Source organism: Mya arenaria, chromosome 17 (assembly GCF_026914265.1).
Source record: "Mya arenaria isolate MELC-2E11 chromosome 17, ASM2691426v1".
Classification (NCBI taxonomy): domain Eukaryota; kingdom Metazoa; phylum Mollusca; class Bivalvia; order Myida; family Myidae; genus Mya; species Mya arenaria.
This window is the reverse complement of record NC_069138.1, coordinates 14,749,448-14,772,605: the sequence shown is the minus strand read 5'-3', so window position 1 is coordinate 14,772,605 and position 23,158 is coordinate 14,749,448. Positions and strand designations below refer to the sequence as shown.

The 23,158-nt window shown below is 35.2% G+C and overlaps 1 protein-coding gene across 1 annotated transcript in view; it reads right to left on the bottom strand.

The window, feature by feature from the left end:
- The window catches only part of LOC128224282 (plancitoxin-1-like), a 41,427-nt gene that overhangs the window by 5,572 nt on the left and 12,697 nt on the right, over nt 1–23,158 (bottom strand). Inside the window, exons 3-6 of the mRNA XM_052934094.1 lie at nt 20,986–21,100; nt 13,332–13,490; nt 11,317–11,511; nt 7,751–7,857 (exon numbers count right to left, since the gene is read on the bottom strand). Of these exons, the coding sequence (XP_052790054.1) occupies nt 7,751–7,857; nt 11,317–11,511; nt 13,332–13,490; nt 20,986–21,100 (576 nt within the window). The remainder of the gene's footprint in view (nt 1–7,750; nt 7,858–11,316; nt 11,512–13,331; nt 13,491–20,985; nt 21,101–23,158) is intronic.

Below are 23,158 nucleotides of genomic sequence, written 5' to 3'. Positions count from 1 at the left end.
GACCTACTGGTACATTCATAGTCAAACCAAATATATTACCATGACCTTCTGGTACATTCATAGTCAAACCAAATATATTACCATCACCTACTGGTACATTCATAGTCAAACCAAATATATTACCATCACCTACTGGAACATTCATAGTCAAACCAAATATATTACCATGACCTACTGGAACATTCATAGTCAAACCAAATATATTACCATGACCTTCTGGTACATTCATAGTCAAACCAAATATATTACCATGACCTTCTGGTACATTCATAGTCAAACCAAATATATTACCATCACCTACTGGTACATTCATAGTCAAACCAAATATATTACCATCACGTACTGGTACAATCATAGTCAAACCAAATATATTACCATGACCTTCTGGTACATTCATAGTCAAACCAAATACATTACCATGACCTACTGGAACATTCATAGTCAAACCAAATATATTACCATCACCTACTGGTACATTCATAGTCAAACCAAATATATTACCATCACCTACTGGAACATTCATAGTCAAACCAAATATATTACCATCACCTACTGGTACATTCATAGTCAAACCAAATATATTACCATGACCTTCTGGTACATTCATAGTCAAACCAAATATATCACCATGACCTTCTGGTACATTCATAGTCAAACCAAATATATTACCATGACCAACTGGAACATACATAGTCAAACCAAATATATTACCATCACCTACTGGAACATTCATAGTCAAACCAAATATATTACCATGACCTTCTGGTACATTCATAGTCAAACCAAATATATCACCATGACCTACTGGTACATTCATAGTCAAACCAAATATATGACCATGACCTACTGGTACATTCATAGTCAAACCAAATATATAACCATGACCTTCTGGTACATTCATAGTCAAACCAAATATATCACCATGACCAACTGGAACATACATAGTCAAACCAAATATATCACCATGACCTACTGGAACATTCATAGTCAAACAAATTACATTACCATCACTTACTGGTACATTCATTGTTAAACCAAATATATGACCATGACCTACTGGTACATTCATAGTCAAACCAAATACATTACCATCACCTACTGGTACATTCATTGTTAAACCAAATATATTACCATGACCTACTGGTACATTCATAGTCAAACCAAATATATTACCATGACCTACTGGAACATTCATTGTTAAACCAAATATATTACCATGACCTACTGGAACATTAATAGTCAAACAAATTACATTACCATCACCTACTGGTACATTCATTGTCAAACCAAATATATTACCATCACCTACTGGAACATTCATAGTCAAACCAAATATATTACCATGACCTTCTGGTACATTCATAGTCAAACCAAATATATTACCATGACCAACTGGAACATACATAGTCAAACCAAATATATTACCATCACCTACTGGAACATTCATAGTCAAACCAAATATATTACCATGACCTACTGGTACATTCATAGTCAAACCAAATATATTACCATCACCTACTGGTTCATTCATAGTCAAACCAAATATATTACCATGACCTACTGGTACATTCATAGTCAAACCAAATATATCACCATGACCTTCTGGTACATTCATAGTCAAACCAAATACATTACCATCACCTTCTGGAACATTCATAGTCAAACCAAATATATTACCATGACCTACTGGAACATTCATAGTCAAACCAAATATATTACCATGACCAACTGGAACATACATAGTCAAACCAAATATATTACCATCACCTTCTGGAACATTCATAGTCAAACCAAATATATTACCATCACCTTCTGGAACATTCATAGTCAAACCAAATATATTACCATGACCTTCTGCAACATTCATAGTCAAACCAAATATATTACCATGACCTTCTGGTACATTCATAGTCAAACCAAATATATTACCATGACCTACTGGTACATTCATAGTCAAACCAAATATATTACCATCACCTACTGGTACATTCATAGTCAAACCAAATATATTACCATGACCTACTGGTACATACATAGTCAAACCAAATATATTACCATTACCTACTGGTACATTCATAGTCAAACCAAATATATTACCATCACCTTCTGGTACATTCATAGTCAAACCAAATATATTACCATGACCTTCTGGTACATTCATTGTCAAACCAAATATATTACCATGACCTACTGGTACATTCATAGTCAAACCAAATATATTACCATGACCTTCTGGAACATTCATAGTCAAACCAAATATATTACCATGACCTACTGGAACATTCATAGTCAAACCAAATATATTACCATGACCTTCTGGTACATTCATAGTCAAACCAAATATATTACCATGACCTACTGGAACATTCATAGTCAAACCAAATATATTACCATGACCTTCTGGAACATTCATAGTCAAACCAAATATATTACCATCACCTTCTGGTACATTCATAGTCAAACCAAATACATTACCATCACCTTCTGGAACATTCATAGTCAAACCAAATATATTACCATGACCTACTGGAACATTCATAGTCAAACCAAATATATTACCATGACCTACTGGAACATTCATAGTCAAACCAAATATATTACCATCACCTACTGGTACATTCATTGTTAAACCAAATATATTACCATGACCTACTGGTACATTCATAGTCAAACCAAATATATTACCATGACCTACTGGTACATTCATAGTCAAACCAAATATATTACCATGACCTTCTGGAACATTCATAGTCAAACCAAATATATTACCATGACCTACTGGAACATTCATAGTCAAACCAAATATATTACCATGACCTTCTGGTACATTCATAGTCAAACCAAATATATTACCATGACCTTCTGGTACATTCATAGTCAAACCAAATATATTACCATGACCTACTGGTACATTCATAGTCAAACCAAATATATTACCATCACCTTCTGGTACATTCATAGTCAAACCAAATATATTACCATCACATTCTGGTACATTCATAGTCAAACCAAATATATTACCATCACCTTCTGGTACATTCATAGTCAAACCAAATATATTACCATCACCTTCTGGTACATTCATAGTCAAACCAAATATATTACCATGACCTTCTGGTACATTCATAGTCAAACCAAATATATCACCATGACCAACTGGAACATACATAGTCAAACCAAATATATCACCATGACCAACTGGAACATACATAGTCAAACCAAATATATTACCATCACCTACTGGAACATTCATAGTCAAACCAAATATATTACCATGACCTTCTGGAACATTCATAGTCAAACCAAATATATTACCATGACCTACTGGTACATTCATAGTCAAACCAAATATATTACCATGACCTACTGGTACATTCATAGTCAAACCAAATATATTACCATGACCTACTGGTACATTCATAGTCAAACCAAATATATTACCATGACCTCTGCAACATTCATAGTCAAACCAAATATATTACCATGACCTTCTGGTACATTCATAGTCAAACCAAATATATTACCATGACCTTCTGGAACATTCATAGTCAAACCAAATATATTACCATGACCTACTGGAACATTCATAGTCAAACCAAATATATTACCATGACCTTCTGCAACATTCATAGTCAAACCAAATATATTACCATGACCTTCTGGTACATTCATAGTCAAACCAAATATATTACCATGACCTTCTGGTACATTCATAGTCAAACCAAATATATTACCATGACCTTCTGGAACATTCATAGTCAAACCAAATATATTACCATGACCTTCTGGAACATTCATAGTCAAACCAAATATATTACCATGACCTACTGGAACATTCATAGTCAAACCAAATATATTACCATGACCTTCTGGTACATTCATAGTCAAACCAAATATATTACCATGACCTTCTGGAACATTCATAGTCAAACCAAATATATTACCATGACCTTCTGGAACATTCATAGTCAAACCAAATATATTACCATGACCTTCTGGTACATTCATAGTCAAACCAAATATATTACCATGACCTTCTGCAACATTCATAGTCAAACCAAATATATTACCATGACCTACTGGAACATTCATAGTCAAACCAAATACATTACCATGACCTACTGGTACATTCATAGTCAAACCAAATATATTACCATCACCTACTGGTACATTCATAGTCAAACCAAATATATTACCATCACCTTCTGGTACATTCATAGTCAAACCAAATATATTACCATGACCTACTGGTACATTCATAGTCAAACCAAATATATTACCATGACCTACTGGTACATTCATAGTCAAACCAAATATATTACCATCACCTTCTGGTACATTCATAGTCAAACCAAATATATTACCATGACCTTCTGGTACATTCATAGTCAAACCAAATATATTACCATGACCTACTGGAACATTCATAGTCAAACCAAATATATTACCATGACCTACTGGAACATTCATAGTCAAACCAAATATATTACCATGACCTTCTGCAACATTCATAGTCAAACCAAATATATTACCATCACCTACTGGTACATTCATAGTCAAACCAAATATATTACCATGACCTACTGGTACATTCATAGTCAAACCAAATATATTACCATGACCTACTGGTACATTCATTGTCAAACCAAATATATAACCAAATATATTACCATGACCTATTGGAACATTCATAGTCAAACCAAATATATTACCATCACCTACTGGAACATTCATAGTCAAACCAAATATATTACCATGACCTACTGGAACATTCATAGTCAAACCAAATATATTACCATGACCTACTGGAACATTCATAGTCAAACCAAATATATTACCATCACCTACTGGTACATTCATAGTCAAACCAAATATATTACCATCACCTACTGGTACATTCATAGTCAAACCAAATATATTACCATCACCTACTGGTACATTCATAGTCAAACCAAATATATTACCATGACCTACTGGTACATACATAGTCAAACCAAATATATTACCATCACCTTCTGGAACATTCATAGTCAAACCAAATATATTACCATCACATACTGGTACATTCATAGTCAAACCAAATATATTACCATCACCTACTGGTACATACATAGTCAAACCAAATATATTACCATCACCTCCTGGTACATACATAGTCAAACCAAATATATTACCATCACCTACTGGTACATTCATAGTCAAACCAAATATATTACCATCACCTACTGGTACATTCATAGTCAAACCAAATATATTACCATCACCTACTGGTACATTCATAGTCAAACCAAATATATTACCATGACCTACTGGAACATTCATAGTCAAACCAAATATATTACCATGACCTACTGGTACATTCATAGTCAAACCAAATATATTACCATGACCTTCTGGAACATTCATAGTCAAACCAAATATATTACCATGACCTTCTGGAACATTCATAGTCAAACCAAATATATTACCATGACCTTCTGGAACATTCATAGTCAAACCAAATATATTACCATGACCTTCTGGTACATTCATAGTCAAACCAAATATATTACCATGACCTACTGGAACATTCATAGTCAAACCAAATATATTACCATGACCTTCTGGAACATTCATAGTCAAACCAAATATATTACCATGACCTTCTGGAACATTCATAGTCAAACCAAATATATTACCATCACCTACTGGAACATTCATAGTCAAACCAAATATATTACCATGGCCTACTGGTACAATCATAGTCAAACCAAATATATTACCATGACCTTCTGCAACATTCATAGTCAAACCAAATATATTACCATGACCTTCTGCAACATTCATAGTCAAACCAAATATATTACCATGACCTTCTGGTACATTCATAGTCAAACCAAATATATTACCATGACCTTCTGGAACATTCATAGTCAAACCAAATATATTACCGTGACCTACTGGAACATTCATAGTCAAACCAAATATATTACCATGACCTACTGGAACATTCATAGTCAAACCAAATATATTACCATGACCTACTGGTACATTCATAGTCAAACCAAATATATTACCATGACCTACTGGTACATTCATAGTCAAACCAAATATATTACCATGACCTACTGGTACATTCATAGTCAAACCAAATATATTACCATGACCTACTGCAACATTCATAGTCAAACCAAATATATTACCATGACCTACTGCAACATTCATAGTCAAACCAAATATATTACCATGACCTACTGCAACATTCATAGTCAAACCAAATATATTACCATGACCTACTGGAACATTCATAGTCAAACCAAATATATTACCATGACCTACTGGAACATTCATAGTCAAACCAAATATATTACCATGACCTTCTGGAACATTCATAGTCAAACCAAATATATTACCATGACCTACTGGAACATTCATAGTCAAACCAAATATATTACCATGACCTACTGGAACATTCATAGTCAAACCAAAGATATTACCATGACCTTCTGGTACATTCATAGTCAAACAAATTACATTACCATCACCTACTGGTACATTCATTGTTAAACCAAATATATTACCATGACCTTCTGGTACATTCATAGTCAAACAAATTACATTACCATCACCTACTGGTACATTCATTGTTAAACCAAATATATGACCATGACCTACTGGAACATTCATAGTCAAACCAAATTACATTACCATCACCTACTGGTACATTCATTGTTAAACCAAATATATGACCATGACCTACTGGAACATTCATAGTCAAACCAAATATATTACCATGACCTTCTGGTACATTCATTGTTAAACCAAATATATTACCATAAATAAATAATCTAATGTGGATGGACAGATGAAGCAACGACAATATACTGAATATTAAACCCTCTGTATTTCCGTGTACTAGGGGCATAACTCTGGTAGTTCTAGGGGCAATTCATCTCATGATCAAATTTGGCATGGCCATTGAGCCCACATTCATTGTCACTACGTTTCAAGATGACTGGATAGTTGTCTGCACTGCCAAAATATTTATAATTAAGTTTTAATGGAAGCCAACAGGTCCTAGGTTTAATGATTCTCAGGTTATTGAGAAGAAAAAGACTTGATTGCTGACTGTGACCATAACCTGCTTACCTCAAAAACAATATGGGGCATCTACAAGGGCAACCTACCACTGCTCTTTCATTGTACTAGGTTCTACGTAATAATCTTCTCTAGTTATTGTGAAGTAGCATGATCCTAGGTACACGTACACTGTTCTCAAGTTAATTTGCAGACAAAGTTTTCGTGTGACTGTTGACCATGACCTTTGACCTATTGAACTAAAACAATATAGGTCATCTACTGGTCAAGGGCAACCTACCACTGCTCTTTCATTGTCATAGGTCAAACTGTTCTCCAAATTCAGTAGTTATTATGGACAAGACTTTCTACCTATAACCTATAACCTATATTACCCATTTTGCCAAAGGGAGCTTAAAAGTATGGTGGAATGTAAGTATTTCCAAGGGGTTGATATTAATGATTGTTTACTTCATTTAAGGCAGTGATGATCAATTGTATAAGACATTGCTAAGTTGTCTGCAGGTTATATTATAAGCTTGTATGCGCATTTTACTTTGACTGGCTGAAAGTAATTACTGGATAAATATTGATCAATCACTATGGTAACCATTCAGTTTACTTTTACCAAACCAAAGAACTAAACAGTTTTTGTACAATTGGCTGTGGCCCAGGGTATATTAAAGTCCTTCACCTGGTATGTCCCCGTACAGTTGGAGCACATTTTTTCTATCCCATTCTGCCAGGTCTCCACAAGCAGCGAGTCCTGAAACCTCGGAGCCAGCCAGTCAGCATACAGGTCTGAAAATACAGACAAGAACCGGCACTTTTAGGGTTCAATCAGCGTTATAAATGCATTTTATAAGCATACGCATATTTACCAAAGCTTCTGTTTGCCTCAACATCGATTGTATTGATAGCTATCAAAACTTGATGAGAACACAGATTTTTGCTGGGGTAAATTAGGCTCAGTATACAAGGTGAAGTTAACACTTAGCTTAAACAGGTCAATAAAATATCATGAAAGTAGGGATGCAAACGAATATTCGATCAAACCTTTGGTATTCGAATGTCAAAATCAGTATTCGAATATTCGAAAAAAAAATCAATAAAGAGAAAAAAAACTTTTACATACAACAGTGTTGTTGTTTATATAGTTTGTTTGTCTTGTTTTTACAACAATTGTCCCCTAATGCCAGAGGTGTGAATGTGATCATAATACACTAAACTGTAAACACGTGTCATATGTCATTTTGGGACATATAAAAGGGTTCTATAAAAAGCCCCCTTCTTTTACCATAACTGGCTATGAATCGGGTTTAACCCCAATGTGTTATCTGGCTGCAAATTAAGCTGTGCAACATAGCTCAAATGAATTACGGACACTCAAACCATGGACATTACAGACCAGACATTACGGACCAGATTTAGGGACACTACGGACCAGATTTAGGGACATTACGGACCATTTTCAGAAACTAATGGACCATGATTTAAACATTTTTTTTTAAATTATTCACTCATTGGTTTTTAATTTGTTAATAAATACTTGAATACGAGTGCTCAGTATGACGTTATATCTTCCATATAACTGTGAAAAATCCTCTGAAATTCGAATAGATCAATGATTCAATATAAAATCTTGTGAAATTCCAAAAGGTGTTAAAGACCTATGTATTTATAACATTATGTGAATAATAATCAACGAAATTTGAAAGGTTGGCAGTTAAATCAATTAAAAGCAACAGAAGAAATATTTTCCAAAATAGTTTATTTCCCAAAATAAATCGAGAACATATAAGGACATATCAGTGTATACATGAATCGCGAATGCAATACAACAATAACAATACAGCGAATGTCACCAAAGCCACCATTCATATCTAAACAGGCCCAAAAAGTCTCGCACATGCTTTGAGCAGACTGCTTGTAGACAACTCGTAAGCAGAATACTCCGCCCAAAGCTTCATGAGCCGGCCTTGTGTCAAGGTTGAAGCCTTGCGTTGGTAGCGGCACAGCTTCCTTTCCTTAACAAGCTTGCACATAATCGGTATTTCATGCGCCTGGACTGGGGATACAACGAGCGCACGGCATACTTATAGATCTATTCAGTTTTATGGCAGAGGAAATTGTGAGGATGTAAACCGCAACTCTTGCTTTATATTACATAAATGATATGTGTTTGTTGCAATTCTTGCAAACTGATGTTTAAAACTGGCAATTTCTGTTGCCTTAATTAGTGTTTATTAGTTATAATTGTACCTGTAATTATCGGCGGTATATTACAAAAGAAACAAACATTATACTGACAACCTTTAATTGGCAATCATGAAAGTGTGAAAACCCATTGTGACGGCGCACTTTCACTGAACCTTTCAATTTAAACAGATGAAACGGAAAACAAACACATATAACGATCCAAAGTTTATTTCAGAAAGCAATCTATCACATGTATATGAAAACATTAATATTCACATTTACAAATACACATAAGTTGTATGTAAAATAATAAATCAATGCCCATAATTATCTCAATTATATTATATATTTTGTTCTTAAACAAACTGTGAGTAATGTTTAGTTCATGGTACGTAATGTTCCGAAATATGGTACATTTTAAGATAAAAACATATTTCGTTCATTATTATTCACATTATTATAATAATTTATTAAAAATACATTGATGTTTAACATTGGAATTTCATGGGATTTTTCACAGTTACATTAAAGATAATTGTCATACTGAGCACTCATATTCAAGTATTTATTTAGACTAATGAGTGAATAAATTAAAAACAAATGTTTAAAAACATTATAAATCATTGTCCGTAAGTTTCTTAATCTGGTCCGTAATTTCCCTAAATCTGGTCCGTAATGTCCCTGCATCTGGTCCGTAGTATCCCTAAATCTGGTCCGTAATGTCTGGTCCGTAATGTCCATGGTCCGTAGTGTCCGTGACTCCACATTCACTCGCTATATGCTAATGAGTTAGATAAGTGGGCGAAGCAAAGGGCTTTGCAATCAGTATCAGAGCTGTTGCCGGAATAGACTTGAGAAATAACTAGAGAAATACTAAACATTTTCAAATGAAATAACACATAATGAAATTCAGCTCATGTTTCTGTACTAAATGTGATGCAAGTGTTTCAAAATGAAAAATCACTGATTGGTACTCACTCATGCTTTTGTAGAATTCACTTTTTGTGTATGACGAAATAAAGTGTGGAAAATCATGAGGAATGTTAAAACTAAGATACCAAAATCCGGAACCCTCCAGCAAATGTTGATATTTGCTCAAATATAGTGTTTGAAGACCACAATTTTCATATATTAAGCATAAACAGCTTTGTTGTTGAGCAATTGGTTAATTGACATTATCATGTGATGTTATCGATGTATGGTTAAGGTGTCAAAATATCTATTGCTTTTAAGCAATTCCTGGTGGTCTAGAGGTTCAGGTTTTAAATAACTAGTTTTATTTTTTCTTCATTAGGCCGGCGTGGGTTTGTGCCCAGCTATAACCAACATACTTTTTTATATTATAACTGTATTTTTTCTGCAATATCGATATCATAGAGTAAAATAATGATAAAATAAGTGTTTACAGATGCATACCGGGAAAACTTTTTAAAACTAAAAATGCAAATCATTAGTATATAAAAGCAACATAGAATTCTAGATATTCAGAAAGTCATGTGATATGCAAATTTCGTAATGACGATTTGTGCATTGAATTCAGATTATACTAAAGAAATTTTCGGTTTTGTTGCGCATTTTGGGGGGTTAAAAATGTAAAAAAAATGTAATGTCATTTGGATATACGTACAAAAAAATAAGTTTACATCACTAAAACATAATGGGACTTTAAACAAAACAGTCAGGTTAAACAAATTAAATGGTTTGGTTAGGGTTACATCCTTTTCAAAAACAGGTAGGGTAGGTAGGCTTTTTTCTTTTCTTTTTTTATTAACCATACCCTTTATGTTAGAATTTTATTGTAATCATTGGAGAATTGGTGGTTAAGTAATCTTCTGTATAAAGCTTTAAAGCTTTTAAACTACATATTAAAACACACCCTTAAAAAAAGATTTTTTTTTTATTATTTTTACCAACAGACTATACAAATGGTAGGGTCGGCACCTATTTCGTAGGTAGGGTCGGGTAGCCCCAACCAAATGTAACTTTTTAGGCCTTAGCAAACAATTCTCATTATAAAAATACTCCAATCAATAAAACTAGCTTATAACATTCTTTCCTCACCTTTTCCCCAGTCGGAGTATTTGGCAAAAGACAAGAACAGGACTCCAGCCAAAGAGACTAGTTTTGTTTCCCGATACCAGGGTGCCACATCAACATGCTTTCCGTTCAAGGCAGCCCCAAACTCTTTATACTGGGCAGCAAATTGTGGCAGGTTTTTATCATAAATCTTTGGCCAGTTGTATTGAAGCTGTAGTCCTAGAAACACATCATATGAAATAATATCATTATTATATATAAAGAACTGACAATTGTATAAAACATGTAGTATAATATAGAAATGACATAACAACATGTAGATACCATAAATGTCCTATAAGACGTGGGGGTTTTGCTGGTCTATTTATGATTCTGCAACCTGAAAAAAATTGTTCCAAAGAAAAGCATACCATCCGTGCCATTTGTTTATAGAGCATCTGCTCAGACTGCTGATGTCATGCATATAAACCTATACCCTATTATTAGCTATACCAATACCTACATTGTTAACATTTCTCATTCTTGCCAAAAGTTGTGTATTGATATATTTCAGCAAAATGTTCATTGGACCATTTCATTGATTTTCACAGAAAGTGTAAACAGCTATGCTGTTGCAGATACTGATCGCTGAATGGTCAGTCCCAGGCTTTCAACTCTGCCTACCATCTAGATGATGGGTAATTGTGACACGCACAGTCACTATTTGATATTCATGACTCTAAACATGACTGATTATCAAATATAGCTGACTTCAAGAAGTTTGCTGAATGGTGAAAAATGGTTCTTATTTAGCACAGAGGGTTCTTACAAAGACATGTGGCTGGCACGTGTAATAGGACATAAACAGTATACAATAAACAAAGAAAAATGTAATTAATGTACTTTATGTAATCTATTTGAAAAACATGTAATTTTATATGTACAATTTCTTACAGGAAACAGTGTGCGAAATTAATGGTAGCCCGATCGCCAGAGGCGACGAAAAAAATGACCCAGGCTACGAAAAAGTTCTTTAAGATAGCCCGATTCCCTATGAAATTATCGGGCTTGATGATTTGAAAAATTGTTGAGTCCTTGTTTACATCAATACCGTCTACCGACTTCCGGATTTCTCAACGCTACAAATAATTCCTGAAGCAGTGATCTCCCTTGTCAAGCAATACTACACTGCTTGAATATGATTATTTTGACGAAAATCAACTTCAGACTGTCAATACTCCTTTGGATATAGGGAGATATTGAAAATTTGATGTTTATTTTAAGTTGTTACTGAAAAATATGTAAAAGATGTTAGTAAAACCCTAATACTGACAGTGAACTCCTGTTACTTATACCACAAGCAGCATATTTTAACAGCAGCTTTTGTGTAAAGTTCCCACGGGTCTGAATATCAAACCCATTCCCCTTGCAAATTATATCATGTTTTTCCCCGAATCTGGAGAAAAAAAACATTTTTCATGAAAGTCTAAAGAAATTGTTCATTCAACATAAAAATGAATTGTTCGATGTAAAGTTTCTGGGATTAGTGAATTTAGCTGTATTGAATCCAGAAATGGCTGTTTTTCATCACATTTATGGATCAATATGCAATATTAACTGTCATAATGTATGGCAATAGATATGTAAATTCACACGGATTGATATTTCAGCCTTTTCAGGTCCACCCGCCCCCCCCTCCCCTCTTCACCAACTCCTCAATCCCACTTGCAACACAGGTTGACAGAACAAGCCCCCCACCCCCTTTAAAAAACAACACCCCCATCATTCCCAGCCCCTGACAACACATTTTAACAGGACCAGCCCACTGCCATATTGCATCTTTAACTGAATATATAAAGTACTCATAAAAATGCCCCATGTTTTTTCTGTAAACTAATCGGCTATGGAAATCTGGCTCGGGCTACAGAAATCTCAAAGTTTGTAGACAGGCTAGTTTCACACACTGAGGAAACAATAATATAAAGGGTTGATACAAGGTTTAAAATTTTCATTAAAACTTCTGTAACACACTTGGGATTTGAAACTAACATTACACATACCAATTTCATTGAGGTTTTTACTGGTTTCCATGGAAACACACAGGAAGGACTGGGCATTTGTTGTACTCGGGAAGCTGTAGCCATCCTTATACGCAGGGGGGAATCTTGGCGTGCTTTGGATCAACCAGAAGCCTGTTTTCTCATCAAATCCCAGCACTCCTGAAATAATACATACACAAAATTTTCAAATTCAGAGTATCTTAAAAGTTGTATGAACCACTTGGCCAAGTTTGGTAAACTTTTATTTAAATAATAATGCCAAAGAACGTTTTGGAAAACATTGCAATCTGGCAAATGCTTGGACTCCTTTGCCCACATACATTGATGTTCTACTCATTAAAATATATTTTTGCCGTAGTAAACATCTGATATAAGACAAGGAGGTCATGTTGCAAAACCCTGCATATAGTTTAAGGAAGGCCTCTTTCTTTTTTATGCTTTTGCCATGTTTGTACAAATCCAAAATACAATTGCACGGTCAATGCCTACATAAAAAGTCTGCCTCGGATCTCAGAAAATATAACTTGCATTTGCAAAGTTTATTAAGTTTAATCTTTATTAAAACACGCTAGGTGGGCCCCTAGCTGATCCCCTATTTGTTGAAAGTACAGTATTAAAAACATGTTGGTCAAAAGGTCATTAGGTGCATTTTAGCTGTTTTATGGATACATTTAAACAATGATAATCCCAAGTTATATTGGTTAACTCAGTGTTGCCTTCCGACGAAGCATTTATGACGCAATTTATCACTTTGTATACACACACTGTAGATGTTAAAAAGGCAATGAATTGTACTCAAGCACATTTTTAATGGGCTGTAGTATATTTTTCTGTTGGAAGCTAGACCAAAGGTTTTACTCAGCATATTCAATGATAGAATGTGGTTTTAAAATGTGTAAAAAGATATATTATTTTCAGGAACTTTTGATGCTTTGTAGTAATATAAAATGAGACGGAGATTGAGATTTGACTAAAGTATTTATTTTTGTGATATTGGGGCCTGGGTTGAATACCGGTCCTTTCTCCAGATTGTTGCAGGGGTTGAGATAGACATTTCAAATAAAGATGATCAGACATTATATACAAACTTCAACTTGCAAAATAAATTGCTCATTATCTGATATGGATGTTTATACATACATGTGCTCAATGTCATTCTTTAACAAGCGCTAAATGTGCTTCATTATAACCTCAAACCGATGCCTGCATTCTATCGCGGTGTGGTACGAGTACCATGAAATGACAGAGTTCTAAACAATAAATGATAAATAGGTGTGAAACACCAAATCGGCACCGTTATCTTAATTTCAAACAGCGATATTTTCGAAATGGCAATTTCAGATTATTGATTATTAAAATCTAAATTAAACAGTTAATAAATAAAGCCAGAGCAAAAAATAAATTCAATAATTTCTGATAATCAGTGCTTGGATTAACAGTGTTTAAATTGATATTTAACATTGTGTTTGTTTATCAGTTTCAACCCTCACACAAAATGTAGTTAACACCAATACTTTGTTTTGCAGGAATGGTTACATGCATAAGGTGAAATAAAACTTTTATTTCTCCAAAAAAAAGCATTTTTATGTCATTAAAAAAGTTATTGGATATTTTAGCACTGAATTGCGCAAAAGAAGGGCCTGATTGGAACACATGTTGAATAAATCCACCGATAAGCATTATATAACTAAATTTCAAACCAAAATCCAACCCAGGGCCACTAACATTTCGTTGCTGCAGCTCAATAACACCAAATAGTTGAATGTCAAAAATCAAAGGTTAGACTTAAAACACATGTGTTTTATATATGTACAGTTAATCACTAAAAATGATATAAGCAAAGTATGGAATTCCCCAATATTAGGCATCTTCATTCCCAACAGGATTGTCAAATCCTTATGCCTCACACATGCAATCAGACATGCAAATCTACCCAGACATATGACATGTGCACCTTGATGTGCTGCATTTTGTGGAGCATCCATGCAACAAACTGCAAACAGGAGACAGGTACCGAGGTTTTGCTCATCCAAACTTATTTCAGTACACCCAATTCCATAACCCAACCACCTATATTTGTTGGATCCTCAGGCTCAAAATCTGCATCAGCTACTTTTATCCAGATCATTGCTTGAAAAGCTTAACGTGTAGGGTGAATGCATCTTTAGTTGGCGGAAGCAGCTCTAAAGACTTCCTGGCTTTTACGAATAATTGGTAGCGGCAGATATCAATACTGGGTTAATTGGTTTCGCAATTGCATCCATAAAAAACACACAAGGATTTCACAATATTACCGATATCTCCGCTGTGGCCAATAGGAGATAGAAGTACAGGCTTTAACAAGAGCAGTCACAAACAGCTATATCCCCCGCCTCATGGGGGCATTTTTTGTAACGAAAGCCAATCAATGGCAAGGATAATCGCGAAAGCCTGACAATATGCGCTGCGTCACTATATAGTCATCAATCTGTGAAAGTTTGGTAGAAATAGCATGAAAACGTAAGAGGAGTTGCGAGGAAACCAATTTTAAATGTAAAAAAAACAAAGGGCTATAATTCTTTTAAAAATGGTTGAATCGCAAAAGCCAAACAATATGCACTGCGTCACTATATAGTCATCAATCTGTGAAATTTTGGTAGAAATTGCATGAAAAATGTAAGAGGAGTTGCGATGAAACCAATTTTAAATGTAAAATATGCAAAGGGCAATAACTCTTTCAAAAATGGTCGAATCGGGAAAGCCCAACAATATGCACTGCTTCACTTTATGATCATCAATCTGTGAAAGTTTGGTAGAAATCGCATGAAAAACGTAAGAGGAGTTTTGAAGAAACCAATTTAAAATGTAAAATAAGCAAAGGGCAATTACTCTCTTTCAAAAATGGTAAAATCAGGAAAGCCAGACAATATGCACTGCGTCACTATATAGTCATCAATCTGTGAAATTATGGTAGAAATTGCATGAAAAATGTAAGAGGAGTTGCGAAGAAACCAATTTTAAATGTAAAATAAGCAAAGGGCAATAACTCTTTCAAAAATGGTCAAATCATGAAAGCCTGACAATATGCGCTGCTTCACTTTATGATCATCAATCTGTGAACGTTTGGTAGAAATCGCATGAAAAACGTAAGAAGAGTTGCGAAGAAACCAATTTTAAATGTAAAATAAGCAAAGGGCAATAACTCTTTCAAAAATGGTAAAATCAGGAAAGCCAGACAATATGGGCTGCTTCACTTTATGATCATCAATCTGTGAAAGTTTGGTAGAAATCACATGAAAAACATAAGAGGAGTTGCGAAGAAACCAATTTTAAATGTAAAATAAGCAAAGGGCAATAACTCTTTCAAAAATGGTCAAATCAGGAAAGCCCGACAATATGCGCTGCTTCACTTCATGATCATCAATATGTGAAAGTTTGGTAGAAATCACATGAAACAATAAGAGGAGTTGCGAAGAAACCAATTTTAAATGTAAAATAAGCAAAGGGCAATAACTCTTTCAAAAATGGTCAAATCATGAAAGCCTGACAATATGCGCTGCTTCACTTTATGATCATCAATCTGTGAACGTTTGGTAGAAATCGCATGAAAAACGTAAGAAGAGTTGCGAAGAAACCAATTTTAAATGTAAAACTAGAATGGGCTTTTGAGGAAAGCGCATGTCTCCCCCGAAGGCTTAGTAAGACTTAGAGGTGTAAAGTACTGATACATCTGGCTGGAAAGCAGGGTGTGAGAATTCAATAGGGATTTCCACACAATAAGCCCTAGTTAATGATCTGAAAACTATTTTTCATCTTTCAAGCACTTGACCTTGACATGTGACCCCAAAATCAATAGGGATCAATTACTCAATTTTAGCTGGCTGAAAATTTAAAGGTCCGATTATTAAGTGGAGTGTGAACAAATTAGATTGTTGCAATGGACTAAATCAGCAGGTGGGCAGAGGTGAAAATAAAGTCAGCAACAGTAAGAACAAATTAGTAAATATATTTCATAAGTTATTAAAATTTTTGTTGTGTAGATAGAATAGATGCTTACAACATTTTCAGCGGAGTATTCATCATCACCTTTTGTGTCATGGATTCATCATAGGTTATTGTAAATGTTCCAAATTGGGATTTGCGAAAACAGCAAATGTCATGTCATGGTAGCTGTAATGTGTTGGAATAACACCAGATTCCTTGCAGTTTATGTTTTTAATATACATGTGATCTAGGAGTGTCCTCCCTGCGGTAGTAGGTTGTTGGATGATCTGAGAATATTCTTGAAAACACATATTTAGATCACTGTCAGTAGCTTGATATAGATCAAGATTGAAATCACCAACAATTATGGTCCTTGGAGTGGGACTCCTATGTAGGAGGTTGGAGAGCTGAGTAGCAAAGTGCTTACATGAAGTGTTTGGTGGTCTGTACACACAATATACACTTGTGGATATATCTGAAAGTTCAACTGCAACACATTCAATTGAAGTTTGGTGAACCTAGATCAAAGCATTCTCCTGATATTGCACGGAAATATTTTTTTACATTAGAGGTCACAGCGACGTTGACCTTTGACCTTGTGACCCCCCAAAATATAGGAGTTTTCTAAACCTCATGATCAACCTCCCTACCAAGTTTGGTGAACCTAGGTCAAACCATTCTCAAGATATTGAGCGGAAATGTTTTTTACATTGGGGGTCGCCGCGACCTTGACCTTTGACCTAGTGACCCCAAAAACAATAGGGATCTTCTACACCTCATGACCAACCTCCCTACCAAGTTTGGTGAACCTAGGTCAAACCGTTCTCAAGATTTTGAGCAGAAATGTTTTTTATATTGGGGGTCGCCGCGACCTTGACCTTTGACCTAGTGACCCCAAAAACAATAGGGATCCTCTACACCTCACGACCAACCTCCCTACCAAGTTTGGTGATCCTAGGTCATGCGGTTTTCCAGTTATCGATCGGAAACGAAGTGTGACGTACGGACGGACTGACGGACTACCGGACTGACGGACAGGGCAAAAACAATATGTCTCCCCCAGAGAGGGGGAGACATAATAAGCAAAGGGCAATTACTCTTTCAAAAATGGTCGAATCAGGAAAGCCAGGCAATATGCGCTGCTTCACTTTATGATCATCAATCTGTGAAAGTTTGGTAGAAACCGCATGAGAAATCTAAGAGGAGATGCAAAGAAATGAATGTGGGAAGGACGGACGCAGACACGCACGCACACACGCACGGAAGCGCACCTACCATTACTATATCCCCTCGCCTTTTCAAGGCCGGGATAACAAAACATTTCCCAACATGCCTTTTTACCTTTTCCTGAAAAGAAAGATGTAGTGACACATCCTGTCATAGGGTGAAATTCAAGAATGTTTGCTGTTACATAGGCAGTTTTTATTTAGGATATAACATGTACTGGAAAAAATCTTTCCAAAAAGGCTTTCAATTATCACTTCAAATTTATTAAAGCCCATTTGAGAAAATTATATGAGCTTTGTTTTCAAGAAATAAATCTGAAATGAACCAGCAAATTTTATCATCCTCAACTGAAATGGAAGTCGGTAACTTAAGAATAAAAACAATACTGAATCAGAAATAAAAAAGAGCATTTTCTTGAATATAACATATTTGTCCAACTGTCTGAATTGTGTATTTAATGAATGCAGATGGTGCTAACTATCCTCAAACTGAAACCATGCGGTCATTTGTTTCGGACATACTGAGTTTTCGAATATAATTTTGCGGTTTCATTTATCATGACATATAGATTATATTCCATTTTATTTCATGAGGCAAACCTAGAAAAAGAATGGTAGGCACCCTGAAAGCGTGTGATTGTGCTAAGCAGTTTCATAATATTTTCTGCTTCATGGGACATCAACAAGACAAGAAATAAGATGGGCATATTTTACCAATGGCACTAAACAGATAATACTGTACTTGAGAATTTGGAGTGAAGAAAGTACATGAGGGTTTGACCATGATCAACTCTGGAAACAATCATAGGATTGGCTCTCCTGAGGGTCTAACCAGTGATTGACAGTTGACTTTTGGTACTCTACTACTGACTCCTGACATAAAATGCTGTGAAATCAACATCAGCTTTCCACCACTCAATTTACAAGTGGCATGTTTGAGAAGTACCTTATTCAGTCTTGCAACAATGCTCAGATTACGTGTCCACATGTCCTGGGTTGTTCGCATAGACTGCTGGTGAACAACCATCTATCTTTCCCTAATGTCAACTTCTCAGTGTGTAGCAATGAATCCTCTTAGTAGGATGCCAATTAACAAAGAATGCTGATTAGTGGTCTTTTGTACCGTACTGGTAACTTAGCAAAGTCTCGGCCGAAGTGTTAAGCTGCACTCTCACAGATTGAACGTTTTGACAACTTAATAATCTTGGAATGAGCAAATTTTGGCATAAATATCTGAAAACTAGAGATAAAAGACTGATGACTAAGGATCAGATAGCAGATTCTCATATTTCTGCTCCAAAATGGATATTTTATGCATTCTTAAACTGTTAATAAAGGTTTAAGTCATAAAACCTTAAATTTGTAATGGAAATCTACGATCTGATCTTTTGTCAACAGTCTTTTATAACTTTTTAAGTTGATCAATCACCATAATTTGTTTTTAGGATAATATGGAGTTGTTACCTAACTGTGATATGGCCGTAAACAACTGTGTGACATATTAAGTGAATTGAATGAAAGGTATTGGAGTTATATATAAGTGAAAATGCCAACTTTCTCTAAGACTTTAACCAAACTTTGCCAATGCTGATGCTGATGCCGGGGCGAGTACAATAGCCTCCTTATTCTTTGAATAGTCTAGCTTATAATGACATTTTCAAGAGTTTGTTTATAAACAGTGGTTGGTCGGCCATTATAACAGTGTAGGTTTCTCATATTTCCTTGCTAATACCCATGAATTTGAAATAGTTATTGTTCCAACTCATCATTTGCATGCCTTGTTACCTTCCATGCCAAATTATACTGATACGTAGCATGTTTGGTAGTGATGGCTGTTTGCCACTTTTAACATTAGCTTTGTCCAGGGTTTTGTAAACTTGCATGATTTCCTTGTCTTCTTGCATGTTGGTCTTCTAGGTCTTCTGATGATGGCTGTCCAGAGTTCCTTTGCAAAGCTACCATTTGGGTACTATGGAACATATTCTTTCCATCTAAGGTGCACTCGAGAACATCAATGTTACCACAAGAGGAGTGTGTGAAAATAACGTGTGACAATATAACTGTGCTTGATTTATATGTTATAACTTTTGATCATGTGTGTTTATTACAGCATTTTTTTTTAATGCACCCGTTGACATCATTCTGACCTCAATTTTTAGCCTTATTTTGGCTTTTAAAGGGCATAAGTTTTTGAGAGTATATGAAAAAGCATCCCAAATGCAATATAAAGGAGCTTGCGACATCAAAAGTTTCATCCTAAATTAAGTAATAGAGCAAAATCATCCAGTTGGTTGCCAACCCGCATCCCTAGATGAACATCCAGAAGCCCAGCCGTCCCACACCATCGTCATTTTAATCACCCCAATTTTATTTTTATTCACACTGACATAATATTAAAACATTTAATGGTGGATAATGTAAAATGAGCTATCATTTAAATGTTTACATACACACATGTAGCCTACCCTTTGTGTGACCATGTTCTGCAGACGACTCCCTGTCTAGGCTCATTTTCGTTGGTTTCTCATCGTTGTACATGGCATATGCTATACTGTTCCCAATTCCTACACCACTCTCATTCTGAAGTCACGTAATCATATGCATATGTTGGAGAAACAAATTATTAACATAAACTAATAACAAATCACAGTAAAACAATGTTCCAAGTTTCATTAAATTCCTTTCAAAAGTTTCCATGTCAGGCATTGGACAACATTTGTTTAAATCAAATCTTCTGTAAAAAATAAATTAAAAAGTATAAAGAGCTATTACTTCACAGTAATGTATCAAAGAGTTACAAATCCTGCACTGTCAATGCTCAAAGCTACAACCAATGCCTGTCAATTATTTTGAGTAATGCCTTTGACAATTTCCCATTTAAAAACAAGGGGAGATAACTTTGCAACAAAGGACATCAAGAGATACCATTCTATAATGTGCATAACTTCACATTGCCCTCTATTTATGTTCCAAGTTTCAATCAAATCCTTCAATTCCTTTCCCAGTTCTGCTCTGGACAAAATGTGTTAGAAGAAATAGAAATATAAGAATAAGTCAAAACAAAGCTGTTTTCGAAAGAAAGTGTTGTTCACAAACAAAACTGATGTCTCCCCTTAAAAATAACAATGGAAGATAACTGTGTAAATAATAGTCCCAAAGTTACAATTATTGCTGGTCACAACTTCTCATGGCTATCTATCAATGTCAAGGTTTAATTCAACACCTTCTCTGAGGTATGCTTCAGATAAACTTTGTCATGCAAATCAAAGAACAAGCTTGCATTAAACATAAGTGTCCAAGAGTTCAGATTCCAGCCCTGTGCACAATTTCATGATGCCATCTATCAATGTACAAAGTTTCATGCAATAACTACCAGTAGTTTCCAAATTATGCTTTGAAAAAAAAACCTCTTTTTTTCTAGAAAATTCAAAGTACAAGGGGAGACAACTCTGCAACAATGTTACCAAGAGTTATACTACCTGGAATGGGCACAAGTTGACAAGTTGATATTTTCATCTATTGGTGTTCAATTAATTCTTGTGAATAATTAACTAGTAATGGCATAGACAAAGTTGGCATTATAATTCCCCTCTGAATTATAATCAAGCAATGGACAATTTATAATACTCAAACAAGAGCTGTCACAGTAACAGCATGCTAGGCAATTCCGCCGCTTTTAAGTTTAAGGATTGCAAAGCTCTGGTGAAACATGCATGGACCAATGTTGAAAGATAGAGGTATTATATTTGATGTATAAAGTTTCAATGCAATACATCAAGTAGTTATTGACTTTAATCTGCTAACATGCAAGTTTAGGAGTTCTGCTTCAGACAAGAATAATAAATAACAAGAGATGTTTATCAAACATTATGCCCCCCCTGAGCGCCATGTTGTCAGGATTATATGGACAATTGAATGAAATATGCATGGACTGAAATGACAGCTGATTTGTTGGCGTTAAGGCAGTTTTAAGATTATGACCATTAAAGTGTGAGGATAGAGTGTGTTATGACCATGACCTTTGACTCTATGACCTCAAAATCCAGAGTCATCAGCTGGTCATCAGAAACCTAAATGTCATGTTCGAGGGCCATGGGTGCAGGCATTGTCAAGTTATCACACAGACAAGTTTTTTTCGTTCAAGGTCACTGTGACCTTGACCTTTGACCCAATGACCCCTTAAATCATAAGGGGTCATCTACAAGTCAGATGCAACTCCAAGTCAAGTTTGAAGGCCATGGGTTCAGGCATTGTTGAGTTATCACTCGGACAACCTTTTACCATTCAAGATCACTGTGACCTTGACCTCTGGTCTATGAATCCTAAAATCAATAAGGGTGATCTACTGGTCAGGCTTAACATCCATGTCAAGTTTAATGATCATAGGTTCAGGCATTGTTGAGATATCAGTGGGAGAAGATTTGTTAACTTTTTTGCGTTAAAAGTTACTGTGACATTGACCTTGGCCTGATGACCCCCAAAGTCGATAGGGGTCTTCTACTGGGCAGGCCCAACCTTCATGTCAAGTTTGATGACCATAGGTCCAGGAATTGTCGAGTTCGCTTTCAAGGTCACTGTGACCTTGACCTTTGACCCCTAAAATCAATAGGGGTCTTCTACTGGTCAGGCCCAACCTCC